This window comes from Crinia signifera, chromosome 1, assembly GCF_055691185.1.
Source record: "Crinia signifera chromosome 1, ASM5569118v1, whole genome shotgun sequence".
NCBI lineage: Eukaryota > Metazoa > Chordata > Amphibia > Anura > Myobatrachidae > Crinia > Crinia signifera.
The window spans coordinates 359894297-359916611 of NC_139217.1; the positions used below are offsets into that span (position 1 = coordinate 359894297).

General features: G+C 44.7%; 1 protein-coding gene across 2 annotated transcripts in view; it reads right to left on the reverse strand.

Annotated features, from left to right (window-relative positions):
* ANKLE2 (ankyrin repeat and LEM domain containing 2) overlaps positions 1–22315 on the reverse strand; it is a 49490-nt gene that overhangs the window by 14113 nt on the left and 13062 nt on the right. For both annotated transcript variants that reach the window (XM_083149857.1, XM_083149848.1), the window contains exons 3-6: positions 19780–19974; positions 10288–10481; positions 6052–6243; positions 5834–5956 (exon numbers count right to left, since the gene is read on the reverse strand). In XM_083149857.1, coding sequence (XP_083005983.1) covers positions 5834–5956; positions 6052–6243; positions 10288–10481; positions 19780–19974 — 704 coding nt within the window. The remainder of the gene's footprint in view (positions 1–5833; positions 5957–6051; positions 6244–10287; positions 10482–19779; positions 19975–22315) is intronic.

Here is a 22315-nt window from a genome sequence, read left to right on the forward strand (position 1 = left end):
GATTTTGGTACTTACCGGTAAATCCATTTCTCTGAGATCAGCAGGGACCACTGGAATCACATCGGTATTAGAGCTGGGAATGCTGGGAGCTAGGCACTTCTTAATAATAATTAGGGGATACTGGCTCCTCCCCTCTAAGACCCACAATCCCCCAGTGAGGAAATTGGCCCACCAGAGGAAAGGGTTACAGAAAAACCATAAACAACAAAACCATACATACAACACGCAGGTATCGGACCGGGCTGCAACAGCAACCACAACAGGCAGAATCCAACAGCCGGGCGGGTGTCCAGTGGTCCCTGCTGATCTCAGAGAAATGGATTTACCGGTAAGTACCAAAATCCTCTTTTCTCTGACATGCAGCAGGGACCACTGGAATCACATCGGGGAGGTTCCAAAGACCAAGCCCCGGGAGGGAGAGTGCTAGGGATTCTGTAGAACCAGACGACCAAAAGTTGAAGCCGAAGCTGCAAAAGTATCGAACTGGTAAAACTTAACAAACGTGTTCTGAGACGACCAAGTGGCCGCTCTGCAAAGCTGAGAGATAGAGGCCCCTCTATCAGCGGCCCACGACGTACTCACCGATCTGGTAGAGTGTGCCGTTAAGGAGACAGGAGGTACCTGTCCCGCATGAAGATAAGCACTACGGATTGTCCACTTGATCCATCGTGCAATTGTCTGTTTTGACGCAGGCCACCCACTGCGGAAGGCGTCATAGAGTACAAATAAGGAATCCGATTTGCGTATAGACCTGGTTCTCTTGACGTAAATCCGAAGCGCCCTGACCACGTCCAAGGAGGATTGTTCTGGCGAATCTCCCTGGAAGGCCGGAACCACGATAGGCTGGTTAATGTGGTATGAGGATACCACCTTCGGAAGGAACCCGGCCTGGGTACGCAGTTCTGCTCTGTCCTCGTGGAAAATTAAATACGGAGGCTTACAGGACAGAGCACTCAGCTCCGAAACCCGGCGAGCTGAGGCAAGGGCTAGCAAGAGTACTGTCTTCCAGCACAAGAACTTCAGTTCCACCCTGTTCAGTGGCTCAAAGGTCTCAGACCTCAAGAAGGCTAGTACCAAGTCCAGATCCCAAGGAGCTGTGGGAGGTACGAAGGGAGGCTGTACTCGAAGCACCCCTTGAAAAAATGTCTGTATCTCAGGAATGAGGGCCAATCTCTTCTGAAAGAGAACAGACAAGGCTGAAACCTGGACCTTAAGAGAACCCAGTCTCAGACCCCCATCCAACCCCTTCTGTAAGAACAACAGAAGGCGGGACAATTTGAATACTCGGAATGGCCAGCCCTTAGACTCGCACCAACCCGCATATGAGCGCCATATTCTGTGATAATGCGCTGCTGAGGCGGGCTTTCGAGCTCTTAACATCGTAGGGATTACAGCTCTTGGAATTCCCTTCTCCCGCAAGACCTCGGTCTCAACAGCCACGCCGTCAAATGTAGCTGTGGCAGATTCTGATGGAAGAAGGGTCCCTGCAGAAGAAGATCCGGTCTGAGGGGCAACCGAACTGGCTCGTCTGCCAGTAACATCTGGATGTCTGAAAACCACGTTCTGCGAGGCCACCAGGGCGCTATCAGAATAGCTTGCACTGGTTCCCTCTTGAGCCTCTTGAGCACCTGGCCCAGAAGTGGAAGTGGCGGGAACAGGTAGACAAAACTGAACTCCCACGGAGTCGACAGAGCGTCTGCCGCTATGGCCTGAGGGTCTCTTGTACGTGCCACGTATGCTGGTAGCTGGTGATTCTTCTGAGACGCCATCAGATCCACCTCGGGAACTCCCCACCTGTCGGTGAGCTCCCGAAACACCTCGGGGTTGAGAGACCACTCGCCTGGGTGAAGGTCCTCCCTGCTGAGGAAATCTGCCTCTAGATTTTCCCGACCTGGAAGGAACACTGCCAGCAGAATTGCTCCTGACCGTTCTGCCCACTGAAGAACCTTCTTTACCTCCTTCATGGCCATGCTGCTCCTCGTGCCGCCCTGCCTGTTCACGTAGGCGACTGCCGTGGCATTGTCCGACCTTATCTTTATGTGTTGACCCTGAAGGAACTCCTGAGCCTCCAACAGAGCATTGTATATGGCTCTGATCTCCAACACATTGATGGACAAGCGACTCTCCTGCAGGTCCCACCTGCCCTGGAGGCAGAGATGAAGCACTACGGCCCCCCAGCCGCGGAGACTTGCGTCCGTTGTCAACACAATCCAGTCCTGGACTGCAAACCGACGACCCTCTATTAAGTTCCTTCTGTGTCGCCACCACAGAAGAGAATGTCTTGCCTCGGCCGACAAGTGGATCCTTTTGTGCAGATTCAGGTGCGAGCCCGCACCCTTTCTGAGAAGATCCCACTGAAACGGTCTTGAGTGGAAACGTCCCCACGTTAGAGCTGGGAAGGCTGCCACCATCTTCCCTAGCAGCTGGGTACACAGATGTAGGCTGATCCTCTGTGGAAGTAAGATCTTCTGAACTAGGAGCAAGATAGCCTGGATCTTGTCTTCTGGCAGGAAGACCCTCAGAGACTCCGTGTCTAGCCAAAGACCTAGGAACAAGATCCTCTTGGATGGAACTAAAGAGGATTTCTTGAAATTCATTATCCACCCCAGGCTGGTGAGCGTCTGAGTAGTTAACCTCGCCTGACTCTCCAGTAACTCCCTCGTTGGAGCCTTGATTAGGAGATCGTCCAGATAGGGGATTATTGTCACCCCCTGACATCTGAGGTATGCGACGGCTACTGATAGAGTCTTGGTGAATACTCTGGGCGCTGACGATAATCCGAAAGGCAGAGCCCTGAACTGAAAATGATCCCGACCGATGGCAAAACGAAGAAAGGCCTGGTGAGAGATCCAAATCGGGATGTGTAGGTAAGCATCCTTGATATCCAATGATATCATGTACTCCCCTGGCTCCAACGAAGAAATCACTGAGTGGATTGATTCCATCTTGAATGGTTGATACGAGACTAACAGATTCAAAGGCTTCAGGTTGAGAATGGGCCTGACTGACCCATCCGGCTTGGGGACTACAAAGAGGGTTGAGTAGAACCCTGTGTTCCTCTGAGCTGCTGGGACCGGCATGATGACCTGAGCCTCCAGCAAGATCCGAATGGCCTCTAACAGGCTCGTTCTCTTTTCCTGAGATGTTGGCAGAGCCGTTGTGAAGAACCGTACCGGAGGAGTGGAATCGAACTGAATTCGGTACCCCTCTGACACTACCCTGCGAACCCAAGGATCCTCCGAAAGGGAGAACCATTGGGTTCCGAAGGCCAACAGACGGGCACCTACGGGTAAACTGTTTACGGAAGCTGGTAAACCGTCATGCCACCTGCTTCTGCTGGGGCTTAGGTTCCTGGACTCTTGGTGCAGCCTGAGGTCGGGCTCTGGCTCTGGAACCTCTGGTCGACTGGAAACCTCTTCCTCTGCCCCGGAAGGGGCGCTGCGTCCGAAAGGACTGAAAAGACGGACCTGCGAACTGTCGTCTAGGAGGAGGAGGAGCTGCCGACGGTAAAAATGCCGACTTTCCTCCCGTCGCCTGTGAGATCCACTTATCTAATTCAGGTCCGAAAAGGATGTCCCCGGAAAAGGGAAGACCCTCCACAGCTCTTTTAGATTCCGCGTCCGCCTGCCAAGAGCGAAGCCAGAGGGCTCTCCGTGCAGAAATGGCGCTTGCTGAGATTCTAGAAGAGATCAAGGATACATCCTTAGCCGCCTCTCCTAAGAACATAGCAGACTCCTTAACGTGTTCAGCTAAGCAGCGAATCTCATCCATGGGCATACCTGTCTCCAATCCTTCAATGATTAGCTCCGCCCATTTTACATTTGCCCTATTTACCCAGGCCGAAACTATAGCCGGTCTGAGTTGAGTCCCTGCTGCTACATAAATGGCCTTGAGAGTAGCCTCCATCTTTCTATCTGAGGGATCTTTCAAGGCCGAAGCCCCCGGGACTGGCAGAGTTGTCTTCTTGGACAGACGGGAAACTGAGGTGTCCACAGGAGGTGGAGTCTCCCACCTGCTTAGGGCGGTTGGCTCAAAGGGATACAGAGAAGGAAAACGCTTGGGAATCTGAAACCGTTTGTCCGGGTTCTTCCATGCAGCCACAAGCTGATCCTGATTTGGACAGGGAAAGACCACTGATGTTTTCTGAACCCCACCAAACAGATCAAATTCCTGCGGCTCTGGTCTGGGATCGTCCGGTAAACGAAGTACCTCCTTTACCGCCATAATAAGAGCCTCTATCCCTAAAGGTGTAGGCTCTCCCTCAGGAATGACATCCTGAACCTCTTCCCATTCACCATCTTCCATTTCGTGAAATGGATCCTGTTCCTCCTCTAAATCATCCTCCACAATAATAGCCTGATAAGGACGCTTATTGCTGGATGCAGAAGGCCTCTCTGGTCTGTTCATGGAGTTAGCTAACCCCTCCACAGACCTTGCTAGGGCTGTAGCCCAAGATGGCTCTGCTCTGCGAGCCAGCGCCAATTCAGAAGTGAGTTTTGACATAGTACCCACTAAGGTTGAGGCCCACTGGGGCGCCTGAGACCCCGCCAGTGATGCAGATTCAGCACCTGAACATGACTGACAAACAGTGGCATTGCCCTCAGCTGTGTATTGAGAAAACTTTGTTGTACAGACAGTACAAGCGAAAACCTTCTGAGAGGCCTTGGACTTGCCCGTCATGATCCCTGCTCGCCCGGTCCAACAACAGCGTGCGATACAGGATCTTGCACACACACACTGAGTACAGATACACCTCTCACAAGCCAGAAACCTCAGGGTTCTGTGAGACCTGGAGGAGAATGAGCCCTGTTACACCAAGACCAATACAGCGCAAAACACTGTGTCAGTAATAAAACCTTTTTTCAGAGCCCTCTAAGCTGCAGTCACCTGTGAACAGGAAAGAGTCAGCCTTACTGTGTATCTGCGTAATGGCCGCGCCATGCCCGCCTCCGTGTAACAGCGTGTCCCCTCTCCCTCCTACCTAGCCAGCCTGTGCAGTCCTGACAGCGCCCAGAGCCACCCGCTTGCTAGCGCTCACCGCATGTAATGCCTCCGGCACTTAGTTCTGCCGCGTGGGACTAGTACACAGGTACGCGCGGTTTGCAAGATGGCGGCGTCCTCACAACGCTGCAGAGACCCGCGCACAGCGCGGCAGACGGAGAAGCAGGGGACGGCGTGTGGAAAGTGCGCTCAGCGCCTTACTCACCACCGGAGGCTTCTCCTTCGTGACTGGCGTCCCCTTTGATGGAGGGGCGGCAGGAGCACGGAAACCGTGCAGGCAGGTACCTTTAGCGAGGTCCTGACTGACGACCTGGAACTCCAGGGGCGCTGAATGCCCGGACCCACACCTTTCAATAAGTGGGGAAGGGATTCACACTTGCTATCAAGCGAAAGATGTAAAAATCTATGTATATAGCAAAAGCTAGAAAAATGTGCAGGAGCAGAAAAAACTGTGACCTAACTCCCTGGCACAATTTTCTCACTGGGGGATTGTGGGTCTTAGAGGGGAGGAGCCAGTATCCCCTAATTATTATTAAGAAGTGCCTAGCTCCCAGCATTCCCAGCTCTAATACCGATGTGATTCCAGTGGTCCCTGCTGCATGTCAGAGAAATGCATGTCGGCCTAGACACTGTCCACCTAATGATCGCATACCTTTTTAGTTAACTCCAAAATAGACTGTACACAAGCAGCAAGCAAAATTACAACAAACTAAATATGCTAACTTAAAAAAGATTATGTAAAACAAAACAGTATATTAAACGAACAAGTGCTTTAATAGGTAGCCATTTTATTACATTCTTAACCAATTGCTACAGTATACAAGTTATTTACCTCCTCTGGCGTCTGATTATACTTGTTTCTAGGATTCTTTATGATGTCAGGATGTGAGCACAACACATTAACAACCTCGAAATTGCCAAACTTGCAAGCAAAATGCAGAGGTGTATCAAAACCCTGAAAGACATAAAAATATTATATAAAATATAACCTGTTGCCAACACAACGAGACATTTCATAGAAACACCTGCAATTTTTCTATGGTCATTTACCATTTTATCAGGTGTGTTTAGATAGAGATCAACAATATATCTTATCCGTTTCTGAAGCATATTGTCATCATCATCATCGGGGTACATGAGTCTCATGAATTCTGGGTTCTCCAATGCATCCAGTAACAGTTGGCTGATTCCAGCCTGGTTCTCCTTAGCTGCCACATGAAGGACGTTGTATCGGCACCCTTCCTGTAGCGAAAAAAAAAAAAGTCCTGTCAAAAACAAGAGTCTTTCCATTTTAATGTTCCAACACAAACATGCAACCAGATATTGCTATAATGCACAATAATGTATTTGGTTGCTCATTGTTGTTACTGTACTGATGAAATGGTACAGAGTATCTGCATAGTTCAATACACTTCACAGTTAGAAGCACAATTTAAAAGTCCCAGTGTTAAACTGAATTTAGGTAAGCATATTTGTTACCAGTTATTATAGCATATACTTTCCACAACAGAGAATAAATTGAGCCATTCATAGCAGTCCCTGCCGCAGCAAAGCTTACAATCTAATTTCTCCACCAAATGTTATGGTTAATATATATTCTTATATTGTGAGTGGAAACCGGTGTAGCCGGAAGAAATCCATGCAAGCATGAGGAAGACTATAAAAACTCCACACAGTTTGTGCCATGCTATTCCCATCACACTATCCATGCTGACATTAACTCAGTATGCCAGTAAGCATTCAAATGTATATGGAACTTATTATTATTATAATTTTATTTATAAGGCGCCACAAGTGTTTCGCAGCGCCGTACAAAGGAACAATACAGGGAGACAAAACTTGGCATAACATTGAATAAATAACAAAAATACAGTACAAATAAAGAGCACCACAGTTCAATACACATTACAGCTTGAATACAAGTAGTGAGGACTCAATCAACATACTATAAGAGGCTTGAGGCCAATGATGGAGATGAGTATGCAGACGAAGATGGTCACTGAGTGTTGGAGTAAAGGAGAGCCGTGAGTGAAATGTGAAGAGAAGTGGGCTTTGACAACAGGAGGGAAGAGGGCCCTACTCGGAGGAGCTTACAATCTAGTAGGAAGGGGAGACAGACAGATTACAAGAGGTGCAAGCGAGGGGGTGGTGGTTAGATAGCAGGATGTAAACAGGCAAGGGGTCGGAGAACCAGCTGGTTTATGCAGTGGAAGGGTACGCTTTGATGAATAGGTGAGTTTTCAGTGCCGTTTGAAGCTTTGCAAGGTCGGGGAGAGTCTAATGGAGCGAGGGAGTGCGTTCCACTGAAGGGGTGCAGCACGGGCAAAGTCCTGTACTCTAGCATGGGAAGCAGTGATCAGGGTGGAGGAGAGACGACAGTCGTCAGCTGACCGTAGAGGGCGGGAGGGTGTATGAATGGAGATGAGGTTAGAGATAAATGGAGCAATAGAATTAGAGATGGCCCTGTATGTGAGTGTGAGGTGTTTGAAGAGGATTCTGTAGGGGAATGGAAGCCAGTGCAGATTTTGTTGAAGGGGAGTAGCAGAATTAGAGAGGCGGGAGAGGAAGATAAGCCTGGCTGCAGCATTGAGGACAGATTGGAGAGGAGCTAGTTGGGATTGAGCGAGGCCGGTGAGAAGAGCATTACAGTAGTCAAGCCGTGAGATGACCAATGAGTGGATGATCAGCTTAGTTGCACTCTGTGAGATAAAGGGCCTGATGCGAGCAATGTTGCGTAACTGGAACCGGCAAGAATGGGCCAGGGCTTGGATGTGAACTTAACTGACAAATCTTTATGCAAAGGTTAAGGACACAAGTAGTGGAAGACATGACCATTACATACAAAGACAAAAGTTTTCATGGGTTCAATTTTCTACTAATATTGTGGTTATAAAGCCATGACTGACCTAGGGCCAGATGCATGAATGTTCAAAAGAGATAAAATGAAGTGATAAACAGCCAGCCAATCAGCTCCTACCTCACATGTCACAGACTGTTTGAAAAATGTCAGGCAGGAGTTGATTGGTTGGTTGTTTATCACTCTCCATTTTATCACTTGGCCCCTAGTGTTCATTCTAACACCCTGCATCTTTCAAAAACCGTGCATGTTCCTACTCCGGGTGTGGATCATTAGGTCGACATTAACAAGGTTGATAGTCATTAGGTCTACCACTATTGATTGAAACAAGCAAAAGGGCAACATGCACAACATCTGTCGACATGATCCCCAATTACTGTAATGATTCGCTCGCCATGCTTCAGACAAGGTGCCTTGCTCAGCTTCACCTGGTATACTTCACCGCTCCCAATTTTAGTCCACAGGGATCAGAAACTATGAACAAGTAATCCGATTGAAAAATGCAAAAATAGTGCATGTCGATCAATAATAATCTATTGACTGTCAACCTAACAACTGGAACCATCTCTTCCCTGTCTGCTAGGGTCACTCTCTGCAGTCATGCTTCTAGCACAGGTCAGGTCTGTATTTCAGCACAGATATTCAGACCAGATGTGTGGTAGAAGCACCACAGCAGAGAGTGACGTGCAGGCAGGAAAGGGAAATTGCACGGGTTCTGAAAGATGCAGGGTGCTAGAATGAACAGTACTAAACCTTCATCTAAGAACGTTCAGTGGCCACAATTATTAAAATCTTTCCAGTATTAGGTAATATCCCCTTGTTCCCCATATGTTGTTGAATGGAGTTCCTATATAGACTTCCAAAAGAAAATACTTATTTATTTAATTTCTGATGCAGTCAGAAATCTAATCTAAAAGGTTAGTTAAATCAATGTCATTCTTTGTATATTGGTTGTGCAATTCACACTATTGCTTGAATGTAAAATGGGGTATGCCAAGTGTTTATCTAGCATGAAGTATATTGTTGCACTGCATTTGAATGTAAAGCAGTTTATATATCCCCTGATGCTTTACACCAGGGATAAGGAACCTTTGGCCCTCCAGCTGTTGAACTGCACATCCGAGGATGCCCTGCTACCGTTTTTTAAATTGGCCATGCTAAATCTGTTTGCATGGCATACTGGGATGTGCAGTTCAACAACAGCTGGAGGGCCGAAGTTTCCCATCCCTGCTCTACACTGTATTTGAGGCATGAGAGTGACGGCACGCGCACACACATATATCGCCCAGAGGTCCCGCACCAGGAGACGATACACTTAGGTAGAAATATATATATATATATATATATATATATATATATATATATATATATATATATATATATATATATATATATATACATACATACATACATACATACATACACATACACACACACACACACACACACACACACTATTTTTGTATATGTCTTTGACCTGATGACGAGGTATTAAAGTCCTCGAAATGTTGTCTTTACCTGTCTCAATGGGGTGCAAACAGCACCCACCTCCCAGGTTGGGGTGCAGTGGCCTGTGACCACACACTCTAGTAAGTACAAACACAGGGGGCCCAGCACTCACTACAACAAACTAACTCACCTTAGCATTAAAATAATCAATTAAATAAATAATGGGGTTTTAGTTCATAAATTGATCAATGCATTTAAGCTTGCAGCCCATCGCCAAGGGACCCCTAGTAGGACTTGCAGTGAAATGGGGTCCCTTGGCGATGGGCTGCAAGCTTAAATGCATTGATCAATTCATGAACTAAAACCCCATTATTTATTTAATTGATTATTTTAATGCTAAGGTGAGTTAGTTTGTTGTAGTGAGTGCTGGGCCCCCTGTGTTTGTACATACACATATATACACACACACACACACACACACACACACATTCTCAACAGCCTCAGTCACTAAATCATTTGTGCCTCTCGAACATACGTACAAGTGACATACTGTGCAGTCTTTTTTGTAAGCCTAGGTTAGCATACAGAAAATTCAGGTTAGCTTACAGAAAAGATATGTTGCCTTAGTTTTAAAGCATTTTTATGTTGCACAAATAAAAAAAATCAAACAACCCCAGTAACCACAGAATAGTATATGACACTTGAACAGGGGGAGAGGGTAAATCTTAAGGCCCCCACACACTAGAATGATTTTTTGGCCGATTGTCCGATTTCCGACCGATCGTCTGATATATCGGCCGATTTTTACCGATAATCGGACGATTATCGGTAAAATCGGCCGATCGGTCGGAAATCGGACAATCGGCCAAAAAATCGTTCTAGTGTGTGGGGGCCTTAATAAATTGTGACTTTGGCAGCCTTTTCAAACATTTTGTTTCTGCAGTCTACTTTGGCGATGGGATTTTTATTATCAATCATACCTGAACTACAGTTGGATTGTCTCCAGACCCGATAAGATACCGTGGATTGCTCCAAATAAGATCAGAAAATGTGGCAAGATCTCCCTTTTCCACAGCTTTCCTCAGTTTTGCTGTCAAATCTTGTGTCCTGGGGCTTTTGTAGCTGTTTGCCTTTTCCTTGTTGAGATTCTCAACATCTGGTGCAGACATGCCATCTAAACATTCCAAAATGTAATGTTCATGAATAATGCATAGAAAATAAAAGTGATGAACATACCATATCTAGTGTGTGTTTTCAGTATTCAAAAATGCAACTGGATAACTGCATTAGGCTAGGGCCACAAGTAGCGTTTTAGCAGGCCCCATTCAACAGGACCAGCTTAGAAGCATGCATAAGTTCTTCAATGCAGCCACCTTCAATTGCAACATGCTGTGGTTGAGCAGGAAGACATGACAACCCCATTTCCAATAGAACACTTACAAATGAATGTATTTGGCCGCACTGTGTTCTACTTGAAGTCTTGTCATGGCACTGGATAGATCCTATTCTGTGACATAAGCATGAAACCAAAAGGCTCCTTTCTGCCAAGCTGCACTAAAATGCTACCTGTGGCCTTAGCCTTACTAAAGGCCCCCATACACTAAGCCGAGGTAATGCATGCGATACCTTTGCTAAATGCCTGCAAGGAAGCATATGTATCATATGCAATGCCACGGTCTTGCACAGGATCTAACAAACCCATGTGGCAGCCATGACTATCTCTGGATCTGATCTGCATGGGACCGCACATTGGATCTGGAGGTAAAAACACACTTTTCACATGAGTTATCATACTGATGGGTAAAAAAAAAAAATCAAGAAAAAAACGGCGATAAAGGTGTATGGCCACCTTAGCACCGCTTTCACATTGCAGTGCCGGGTCCGCTGCCTGTGTGACCAAGCTCCGGCGAAGCGCGCGTCACAGAAGCCGACCGCGTGTGCACACGTGACCGGCAGAGTGCTCTCCTGCACGAAATTGAAAATTACCTGAGTGCGGCTGAAGGAGACCTCGCAACTACTTACAGGATCGGTAAAGAGGGTCCCCCTCCCTGTGGAGCTTCATTGTCTCGGCCGCCTGGCCTGGCTCCTTACACAGGGCAGTGGTCCCTCTCTTTTTACTTATTCATTCACTGTGTGGCTAGTTTGTCTCTCTTCCCTTGTATGCTAATTAGAGCATTTGCTCTCTCGCTACTACCAGCAAGGCGGCAACACGTATGGCAATAAACCTTTGAAGTGATTGCCCTATTATCTGTTCTACCCTGCTCTATTGATCGACACAAACGGCTTGCTGATATACTCTAAGCCCGTATGTGTTGCTGATTGTGTTATACAGTGTGTCTCCGCATTATGGGTGAACTAACTGGTTATACATTTAGCAGCTCTGTTCCTCATTAAAAAATGTATGTGCCTTTGATCTATTAGCACTTTGAGACAAGTGATCTTGCATTACAGATAGCGGCAATTAACCTGTGCATCTTTCTTTCATTCATAAAAACAAAGTCTTCTTTACAATGTATGCCAGCAGATCTGATGTATGACTGATCAGCATAAACGGCTTGCTGATATATCTTAAAGCCCGCAATTGTCGCTGATTTGATATATAGTGTGTCTCTGTGTTATCTGTTTAATAGCAATGCAATTAGGTGTAACAGTCATCCTTAATCAGTATAACGGGGGATCTGAGCACCAACAAATGTGTAGACGTTTGGAATAGGGGTGTAGCATTGTGAGAACAACACTTGACTTTGTTTGAGGGTGAACTTATTGGTACCACATTGAGCAGTTCTGTTTTTTACTTGTATCCAGGTGTGTATATCATTATGTAAATCGCACCATTTGCAAATTGTGAATGTTTTGTATCTGCATATAAGTACGCATGCTGATGAGTGAATCGTACCACAGACAACTGGTGCATGTTTCATGATACAAAACACATATGCCTTTGACTTATCAGCACTTCGTGATAAGTGAACTTGCATTGCAGATAGTGGCAATTAATTTGTGAATTTTTCCTTCTATAAAACAAGGTCTTTGCTACAATGTATGCCAGTAGTTCTACTACATAACTGTTTTGTTGCCATTTAACCCCTTCCTGACAGAGCCAGTTTTTGCCTTCCTGACAGAGCCCTTTTTTTCAAATCTGACAGGTATCACTTAAGTGGGGATAACTTTTTTTTGCTTTTACTTATCCCAGTGATTTTGAGATTGTTTTTTCGTGACACATTGTACTTCAAATTAGTGGTAAATTTGGGTCGATACAGTCTGTGTTTTTTTGTGAAAAATACCAAAATGTCGTAAAAAAATGGAAAATTTAGCAATTTGCAAAATGTTAAATTTTCTGCTTGTGAGACAAATAATCATACCACTCAAAATAGTTAATAACTAACATAGACCATATGTCTACTTTATGTTGACATCATTATTTCAACTTCCTTTTAATTTTTTTGGACACTAGGAGGCTTACAATATGAATAGCAAATTCTCAAATTTTCAAGAAAATTTCAAACACTGATTTTTTTAGGGACCAGTTCAGTTCTGATGTGACTTTGAGGGACTTGTATGTGAGACACCCCCATAAATGATACCATTTCAAAAACTGCACCCCTCACAGTATTCAAAACAGCATTTTGGAAGTTTGTTAACCCTTTAGGTGTTTCAAAGGAATTAAAACAAAGTGTAGGTGAAATTTCAAAATTTCATTTTTTTTTGCAGATTTGCAATTTTAATACATTTTTCTAAGGAACACAGTACATTTTACTAGAGAAATGTGACTAAAAATTGATTCCCCCAATTCTTTTGTTTTCATAAATATCCTATATGTGGCCCTAGTGTGCACGTTGACCAAACCACAGGCTTCATAATAGAAGGAGCACCTACTTGATTTTGGAGCCTCCTTTTTATGAGATTATTTTTTAGGCACCATGTAGGTTTCTAGGCACCATAAGATGCTAAAAGTTAGGAACCCCCCCACAAGTGACCCCATTTTGCAAACTACACCCCTCAGGGAATTCATCTAGGGGTATAGTGTACATTTCAAACCCCCAGGGGTTTCACCAATTTTGATACAAGTGGGCAGTGAAAATGAAAAATTACATTTTTTTACACAAAAATGCAGTTCTGGCTCAAAATTTTTCATTTTCAGAAGGTATGAAGGAGAAAAAGCACCCCAAAATCTGTGCCCCAATTTCTCCCGAGTACGGCAATGCCTCACATGTGACCAAAAAATACCAGTTGGGTGCATGGCAGGACTCAGAAGGGAAGGAGTGATTTTTGGATTTTGCAGCTCAGATTCTGGTGGAATTTTGGTGGGTGCTATGTCGCATTAGCAAGACCCCCCAAGCACCAATACAGTGGAACCCCCCCACAAGTGACCCCATTTTGCAAACTACACCCCTCAGGGAATTCATCTAGGGGTATAGTGTACATTTCAAACCCCCAGGGGTTTCACCAATTTTGATACAAGTGGGCAGTGAAAATGAAAAATTAAATTTTTTTACACAAAAATGCAGTTCTGGCTCAAAATTTTTCATTTTCAGAAGGTATGAAGGAGAAAAAGCACCCCAAAATATGTGCCCCAATTTCTCCCGAGTACGGCAATGCCTCACATGTGACCAAAAAATACCAGTTGGGTGCATGGCAGGACTCAGAAGGGAAGGAGTGATTTTTGGATTTTGCAGCTCAGATTCTGGTGGAATTTTGGTGGGTGCTATGTCGCATTAGCAAGACCCCCCAAGCACCAATACAGTGGAACCCCCCCACAAGTGACCCCATTTTGCAAACTACACCCCTCAGGGAATTCATCTAGGGGTATAGTGTACATTTCAAACCCCCAGGGGTTTCACCAATTTTGATACAAGTGGGCAGTGAAAATGAAAAATTACATTTTTTTACACAAAAATGCAGTTCTGGCTCAAAATTTTTCATTTTCAGAAGGTATGAAGGAGAAAAAGCACCCCAAAATCTGTGCCCCAATTTCTCCCGAGTACGGCAATGCCTCACATGTGACCAAAAAATACCAGTTGGGTGCATGGCAGGACTCAGAAGGGAAGGAGTGATTTTTGGATTTTGCAGCACAGATTTTGGTGGAATGAATGGTGGGTGCTATGTTGCACCAATACAGTGGAACCCCCCCACAAGTCACCCCATTTTGCAAAGTACACCCCTCAGGGAATTCATCTAGGGGTATAGTGTACATTTCAAACCCCCAGGGGTTTCACCAATTTTGATACAAGTGGGCAGTGAAAATGAAAAATTAAATTTTTTTACACAAAAATGCAGTTCTGGCTCAAAATTTTTCATTTTCAGAAGGAATGAAGGAGACAAAGCACCCCAAAATCTGTGCCCCAATTTCTCCCGAGTACGGCAATGCCTCATGTGTGACCAAAAAGTGGCAGGACTCAGAAGGGAAGGAGTGATTTTTGGATTTTGCAGCACAAATTCTGGTGGAATGATGGTGGGTGCTATGTCGCATTAGCAAGACCCCCAAAGCACCAATACAGTGGAACCCCCCCACAAGTGACCCCATTTTGCAAACTACACCCCTCAGGGAATTCATCTAGGGGTATAGTGTACATTTCAAACCCCCAGGGGTTTCACCAATTTTGATACAAGTGGGCAGTGAAAATGAAAAATTACATTTTTTTACACAAAAATGCAGTTCTGGCTCAAAATTTTTCATTTTCAGAAGGTATGAAGGAGAAAAAGCACCCCAAAATCTGTGCCCCAATTTCTCCCGAGTACGGCAATGCCTCACATGTGACCAAAAAATACCAGTTGGGTGCATGGCAGGACTCAGAAGGGAAGGAGTGATTTTTGGATTTTGCGGCTCAGATTCTGGTGGAATGAATGGTGGGTGCTATGTGGCATTAGCAAGACCCCCGAAGCACGGTGAAATTCTGAACCTAATAATCCATAGATGTGTGGTATATTTTAAAACACTCCTTTATACATAGGCCGGGTTTGTCGGGGCAAGTGTCACACTGGAAAATAGTTTGCTTTCTTATTCCCTTTTTATAGCAAACTTTGCACCTTTTTTGTGTCCTGCCCTTTTTTCCAGTGGAGGGGATTTCATCAGGAAAATGCTGCCCTGGTACAATACGGGGGCCAGTACTAGAAGTACTGGGGCCCTCTGCCTGCTGGTTCCCAAATATTAGGCCCTTTATGACTTCCTCTTGAAAGTGCATAAATGTCCCCCTCTGGCCGGTAGAACGGAATAGCACGTAAGCGTTATACAGTGCCATCTGGATGATATACACGGCCAGCTTCTTGTACCAGATTTTTGTTTTCCGCAGGGCACTGTACGGCTTCAGTACCTGATCTGAAAGATCCACTCCGCCCATGTACCTATTGTAATCCAGGATACAATTAGGTTTTGAGGTGTGGGTACTGGTACCTCGTACAGGGACGGAGGTGGTACTTTCTCCGTGAATTGTTGTCAGTATAAGGACATCCCTCTTGTCCTTATATTTGACCAACAACATATTTTCGGTGCATATTCCCCTGCTTTCACCCCTTCTCATTACTTGGGCAATGTGCGTTTTTGGGAGGCCTCTTTGGTTCTTGCGCACAGTACCGCAAGCTGCTGTACCTCTTGAACCAAGGGCCTTAAACAGGGGGATGCTGGTGTAAAAGTTATCCACATAGAGGTGATAACCTTTATCCAGGAAGGGGTGCACTAAATCCCAGACAATTTTTCCACTAACACCTACGAGGGAGGGGGGGCATTCTGGCGGTTCAATTCTTGAATCCTTCCCTTCATATACCCTAAACCTGTGAGTGTACCCTGAGGTGCTTTCACACAGCTTATACATTTTTATGCCATACCTTGCCCTCTTACTGGGAAGGTACTGGCGGAATTTAACCCTTCCTTTAAAATGTATAAGGGACTCGTCTATGCAAATGAATTTATCTGGGATGTACATGTCTTCAAATTTGGCACTGAAGTGATCAATGACCGGCCTGACTTTGAATAGCCGGTCAAAGGTGGGATCATCTCTGGGTGGGCACTGTGCATTATCGTTGTAATGCAAAAATTTAAGGATCGTCTCAAATCGAGCCCGGGGCATGGCCATACGGTAAAATGGGGTGCTGTACAGAACATCTGTACTCCAATATTGCCTAATTTCTGGCTTTTTTACTATGCCCATATGAAACACCAGACCCCAAAACGTCATCATCTCTACTGCATCTACAGGGGTCCACCTAGCAAATGATGACGTGGGGTTTTGAGCAATAAACTGCTGGGCATATAAATTAGTTTGGTCCACCATTAAATTTATAAAATCATCAGAGAAAAATAATTAGAAAAAGTCAATTTCTCTGAGACCTGTGGAATCAAATTGGATTCCTGGCATGGCCAAAAACTCAGGAACCTGGGGCTCAAAATTGTCTGGTGGTGGGGTCCATACGAGATCAATTATTGGGGGGGGGGGGGTCTCAGCTGCTCTACGGGGGCGTCTTTGAGGGGGTCCCTCATCAGCAGAGGAGGAAGAGGAGCTTAAGGCGAATCCTTCAAATTCCCCGCTTGCATCACTGGCTGTGTCAGAGTCAGAAGCAAGCATGGCATATGCCGCCCCCACTGAATACATTCATCTGGATGACTGGGATGACATTTGGGATGACATTTGGGATGCCATTTTTATTTTTGTGTTACTGGTAGTGAAATGTTTCAACACGTGTATAGTGTAGGGGGGGGTACAAACTTTATTTCAACCAGGGGGGTATGTAGTGTGTAGTGTGTATGTAGTGCAGAAAAAAAAAAATACTTTATACAAAAAAAAAAAAAAATGAAGGGGTTAAAAAAAAAAAAAAAAAAAATTGAAGGGGTTAAAAAAAAAAAAAAAAAGGTCCTGCGCCAAAAATTGAGCACAGATGTTGGTCAGTAACGTCCGTCACTGAACAGCGCTCAAAGGCAACAGGAATTTGATAAAAAAAAAAAAAAAATAGATCAACCCTGTGCCGAAAAAGATGATCAGTGATGTACGTCACTGATCAGCGGACAGCGGCCACAGGACACCCACAAAATCACAGTGTGTGTAAAAAAAAAATTAAAAAAAGACCCCACAGCACACAAAAAAAAAAAAAGGTGATCAGTGATGCGACACTGATTACCAGTGAGGGGCAGCAGGTGCACAACCTTTGGTGCAACTGACAGTGCAACTGGCAGGTATATATATAAAAAAAAAAAAACCTCTGCACCCCCAAAAAGTTGCTGATCACCTCAGATATAGTGATCAGCACAAAAGGCGGGGGCAGCAGACACAAAATTTAGCACTCTCTATCACTCTCTGTCACTATCTCTCTCTATCTCTCACTATCTAACACTCTATGACACTGCAGCAGCAGCAGTGACAGGTATATATATATATATATATATATATATATATATATATATATATATAAAAAAACCCTGCGCCCCCAAAAAGTTGCTGATCAGTTAATTTATACTGATCAGCACAAAAGGGGGGGCAGCAGTCAGTTATATAAAAAATATAAAAAATATATAGCACAATCTGTCACTATCTCTATCTCTCTCTCTCTATCTCTCTCTATCTCTCTATCTATAACTATCACACTGCAGCAGCACAAAATATAGCACTCTCTGTCACTAGGCCTCTCTCTCTCTCTCTCTCTCTCTCTCTCTCTATCTCTCTCTATCTCTCTCTATCTCTCTCTATCTCTCTCTATCTCTCTCTATCTCTCTCTATCTCTCTCTATCTCTCTCTATCTCTCTCTCTATAACTATATCACACTGCAGCAGCACAAAATATAGCACTCTCTGACACTATCTCTCTCTATCTCTCTCTATCTAACTAACGCTATTACACTGCAGCAGCACAAGTACACAACACAGGAAGTCACAAGTAACAGTATCCAGGAAGCATCCAGCACACTACAAGCAGTGATGAAGCAGGCAAGATATTTGCAAGGATCAGGTAAGTATTTTGCAAGGTTCTGGTCAGTATATCGCGGCAGCTAGGCACGGTGACCGCACTGCACGCAATTCCAGACCGGAATGGCGTCTGCAGTGCAGTCACCGTTAGTTTAAACCCCCCTCCATGGCTGTGATTGGTCCGTCGGTCCGACGGACCAATCACGGCCTTTGGGGGCGGGCGGGGTGAGGTGGGGTGACACCAGTGTCACCCTTACACCCCGCGGTGATTGGTGCTGTACTTTACAGCACCAATCACCTCCGATCGCGTGTCACCGGCGAACGTTATTCGCCAGTGACACAGAAAACGCTGTAATTGGCTGTTCACACTGAACAGCCAATCACAGCGATCGCCGACGGGGGGGACATGTCTGCTGTCAGGGACAGCAGACATGTTGAAACTGTCACCGCGTCTATAGACGCGGTGACAGTTAAATGCCATGACGTACATTTACGCCATGTGTCGGGAAGTACTTCCCGACCATGACGTAAATGTACGTCAATTGTCGGGAAGGGGTTAAAGACCACAGAGCAAGTGCATTAACCAATTGTATCATATATAGCAATCAATGGAGAGAATCAAACTAAAAATAAATAAAAAACTAATAAAATTAAAAGTTAAAATTACACACTAAGTGAATGATTTTATATGCGTATTTAAAAGCCATTATTATGTTTTTGCTTTTTCTGAAATTTTGAGTTATGCTGATCAATGATTACAATCCTTATCTCAAAATCAATTGAGACTAAACCGAGACTGCCTTCTGGATAAAGGCAAGAAGGATATATGATGGTCAGCTTTTACAACCCAGTTTATATTTACGCATATTAATTAGATTAATTCCTGTAAAAATTGAACAAATCGTTAGGACAGATTAAATTTTTGTATTGATCATCAATCAATAATTAATTATTGACTAAATTTCAGGCTAATATTATTATTTAAGTTTTGGTTATTATAAACACTCAGCAATATAAAAAAAACACACAACAAAAAATTCTTTATTAAAATCTATAGGAGTATCTTTTGAACAACTTTGTGATTGGGGTATTAAGAGTGCACCCCACCCGAGTTTCTTTCTTCTTTTGTTTCCCATGTTAAACTTATAATAAACTCGGGGGTGCACCACTGACCATTACATCAATCAGGCCTTAGGCCACAGGCACGAGCTTGTTTGTAATGCTAATTCTGGAAGGCATTCCCTAATTATAGTCAGTCATATCCCCAATCCACTATCCGCTTCTTGAAAATATCTCAAAATTAATTAACCCCACTTAGTGCAGACTTCCCTCACCAACCCCCCTTTTTTTCAACTTCCAGACTTAACCCAGGTTGCCCATTATTCACAGGACAACCAGGGTTTCAATCCGTTTCATAACATCGCCCTGGTCAACAACCCAGCAACCCAGCAAAAAGGGTATTCACTGCAGTGTGAAAGGAATATAACATAGCAAGAGAAAATTAAACAGGATTAACCAGTTTAATACAGATTAGGAAAAGGGAGATAAAAATAAATAAAAAAAAAAAAAATGTCCAACTCACCTCGAACAAGACCTGAAGGAAGTTTAATAGGTGATAATGGCAGGGAAGACTTGCTCGGCGATGGATAGTAGTCACATAATCCTCTAGCAAATTTTTCTGCATCCTCTCTTGACTGGAAAGCCTTGAACCGTGAACCCTTCATTGTCTTAACAACCTGAAGAGCTTCTTTCTTGTCTGTGTAAATGTGATCTGTTTCTGAAACACACTTGGTTTAAGTAAAAAGCAGAAGCAACATGCACATCATTTGTAGCTTGCACCTTTTTACGTAACTAGTACACTAAGCAATGGTAAAAGCATTGTAAGTTTTTTTAATGTGACATTTGCAAAAAGGCTTATTTACATCTAAGACACATACTGTAATTAATTGTAGATTTACTTTACTAAACACACTCACTACAATTTACTATCCCCCTCAACATTTTTTCCATGGACAGGGATATAGCCCATTGTCAGAGTCGTCATAAATAACTTATTATAATGGAACTCAATTGTAACACTTTATTCTGGACAATTCCCATTTGCATTATATACACACACACACACACACACACACAGACAGGTGCTGAGCTACTTATTCTGTGTTGGTCTCGAGGGAAGTGCCCACACAAGGAATAGAGGTGGGGTGTGATCTGAGGGAGGCTGCCTGAGTATACAGTCATGGCAATCTCTGGATCCAATCTGCATGGGACTGCACATCGAATCTGGAGGTAAAAACACACCCAAAAGAACCCGCAAGAGAGAAAGGGCGCGCGCAAGAGAGCGAAAGAAGGAAAAAAAAAAGGGGAGTACTCTGTTCCTTCTAACTAGGTAGCACTGTGTGGTGTGCACAAAAAGTTAAATAACCAGATTAGGTTTAAATATGGAGGAACTTCATCCCCTCAAAGGGTAGAACGATTTAAGATTATTAGTACACGTTTTAGGTGGACCCAAAAGAATCATCTTGTCAAGTCATTAAACAGTTTAGACTGGTAGACTTCCGGTTCCGGCGGCTGTATGAGAGGCAGCTGAGGGAGAGAGCTCCGCTCCAGCCACCGCCCTACACAGCAATTACTAGGCTTTTCAGCCTCCAATTCGCGGCACCAGACACCGCAACATAGGCAGCAAGTGCCCCGCTACAAGGCTCGACGCTACACGGCGATGCCCGGCTCTCGCTCCCACTCCCAGCGTGACAAGAGCAAACAAGACCGCGCTCCCAAGATGGCGGCGCAAGAAGCAAGCAGCGTGTCCCTGCCGGCGTCTCCCACTCGCAGCCACAACGCATCAGACGATGAGCTGCCAAGGGGCAGAAAGGTAAACCCTGCACACATCCCCCCTGCTCCCCAGACTGAAACCGCACTAGAGGTCCCTGACCCACTCACGCCAGTGCTATATGGAGGCTTGGTGGCAGCGGTGAGGGCGGCCATTAGCCCACTGCTGGCTACTCAAACGGAACATATTAATAATCAGATAGCACTACTACAACGCCAGATGATAGAAACAGATCAAAGGGTGGGGGAGACATTTGGGGAGGTGTGCGAATTAAAGCAGGTAACCGCTGATCACACAAAACAAATTCACCAGCTACAAAACAAGGTCCAAGACCTGGAGAACAGGTCTAGGAGGAACAACCTCCGCATCATAGGGTTACCTGAAACTGTAAAAGGCCAAGAACTCTATGACTTTATAAAAATCATTTTACCCAAGCTGCTGAATGTACAGGACAGGTGTAATGATTTGGTGATTGAGCGCGCCCACAGACTGGGCCCCCAGAGAACGCAGGAGGGAGCGAGGCCGCGTGCAGTCATATTTAAATCACTGAACTATTTGCATAAGGAGCTGTTGTGGTCTGCATCTCGCAAGAAAAGAGACCTAGTATGGGAAGACAATAAAATTCTGATATTTCAGGACTATTCAGCAGAATTAACAAAAGCAAGGAAAGACTTTTCCCCCGTGTGCTCGGCCCTTATAAGAGACGGCCAAAAATTTGCCCTGCTATATCCTGCTAGGCTCAGAATATTTGAGGGATCAAGCTACAAGGATTTTCTCAGAGTACAAGACGCAGAAAACTACCTTAAAGAATCCCAGCTGGCAACCCGAGACCCCAGAAATATGTCTGACTGTGATTAAAGTAATGTTGAATGACAGAAAAAGTTTCCCGTTCCACCACCAGAGGGCACTCTATGCCTGTAAGAAGAAGTCTCACCTGAAGATGATGTGAATGGAATGTGATATCTGTTGCTGACACCTTTTCAGGGAACTTTGGCACAATAGTAGACTTTTCTCTACTGCACTCTCGAGAACATTTGCCCATCCCACGCTAGAGATATAACTATCAAGCTTTATCATATTTAATAGGCTTATTCCCCCCCACACATCCTCCTCTACCATTATCCTCGGTGAAAGTATTACAGAACTATTGTTTTCAACATTAATGCTGCTCTCTTATGGTGGACAGATATTAGATGGTCCCATGTGGGGTCATAATACATATCAAGTTCAGGGCTAAGTTTGCCATTATAGCATTGCGGGCAATGCTACCGCGAAATGTCGAATTACA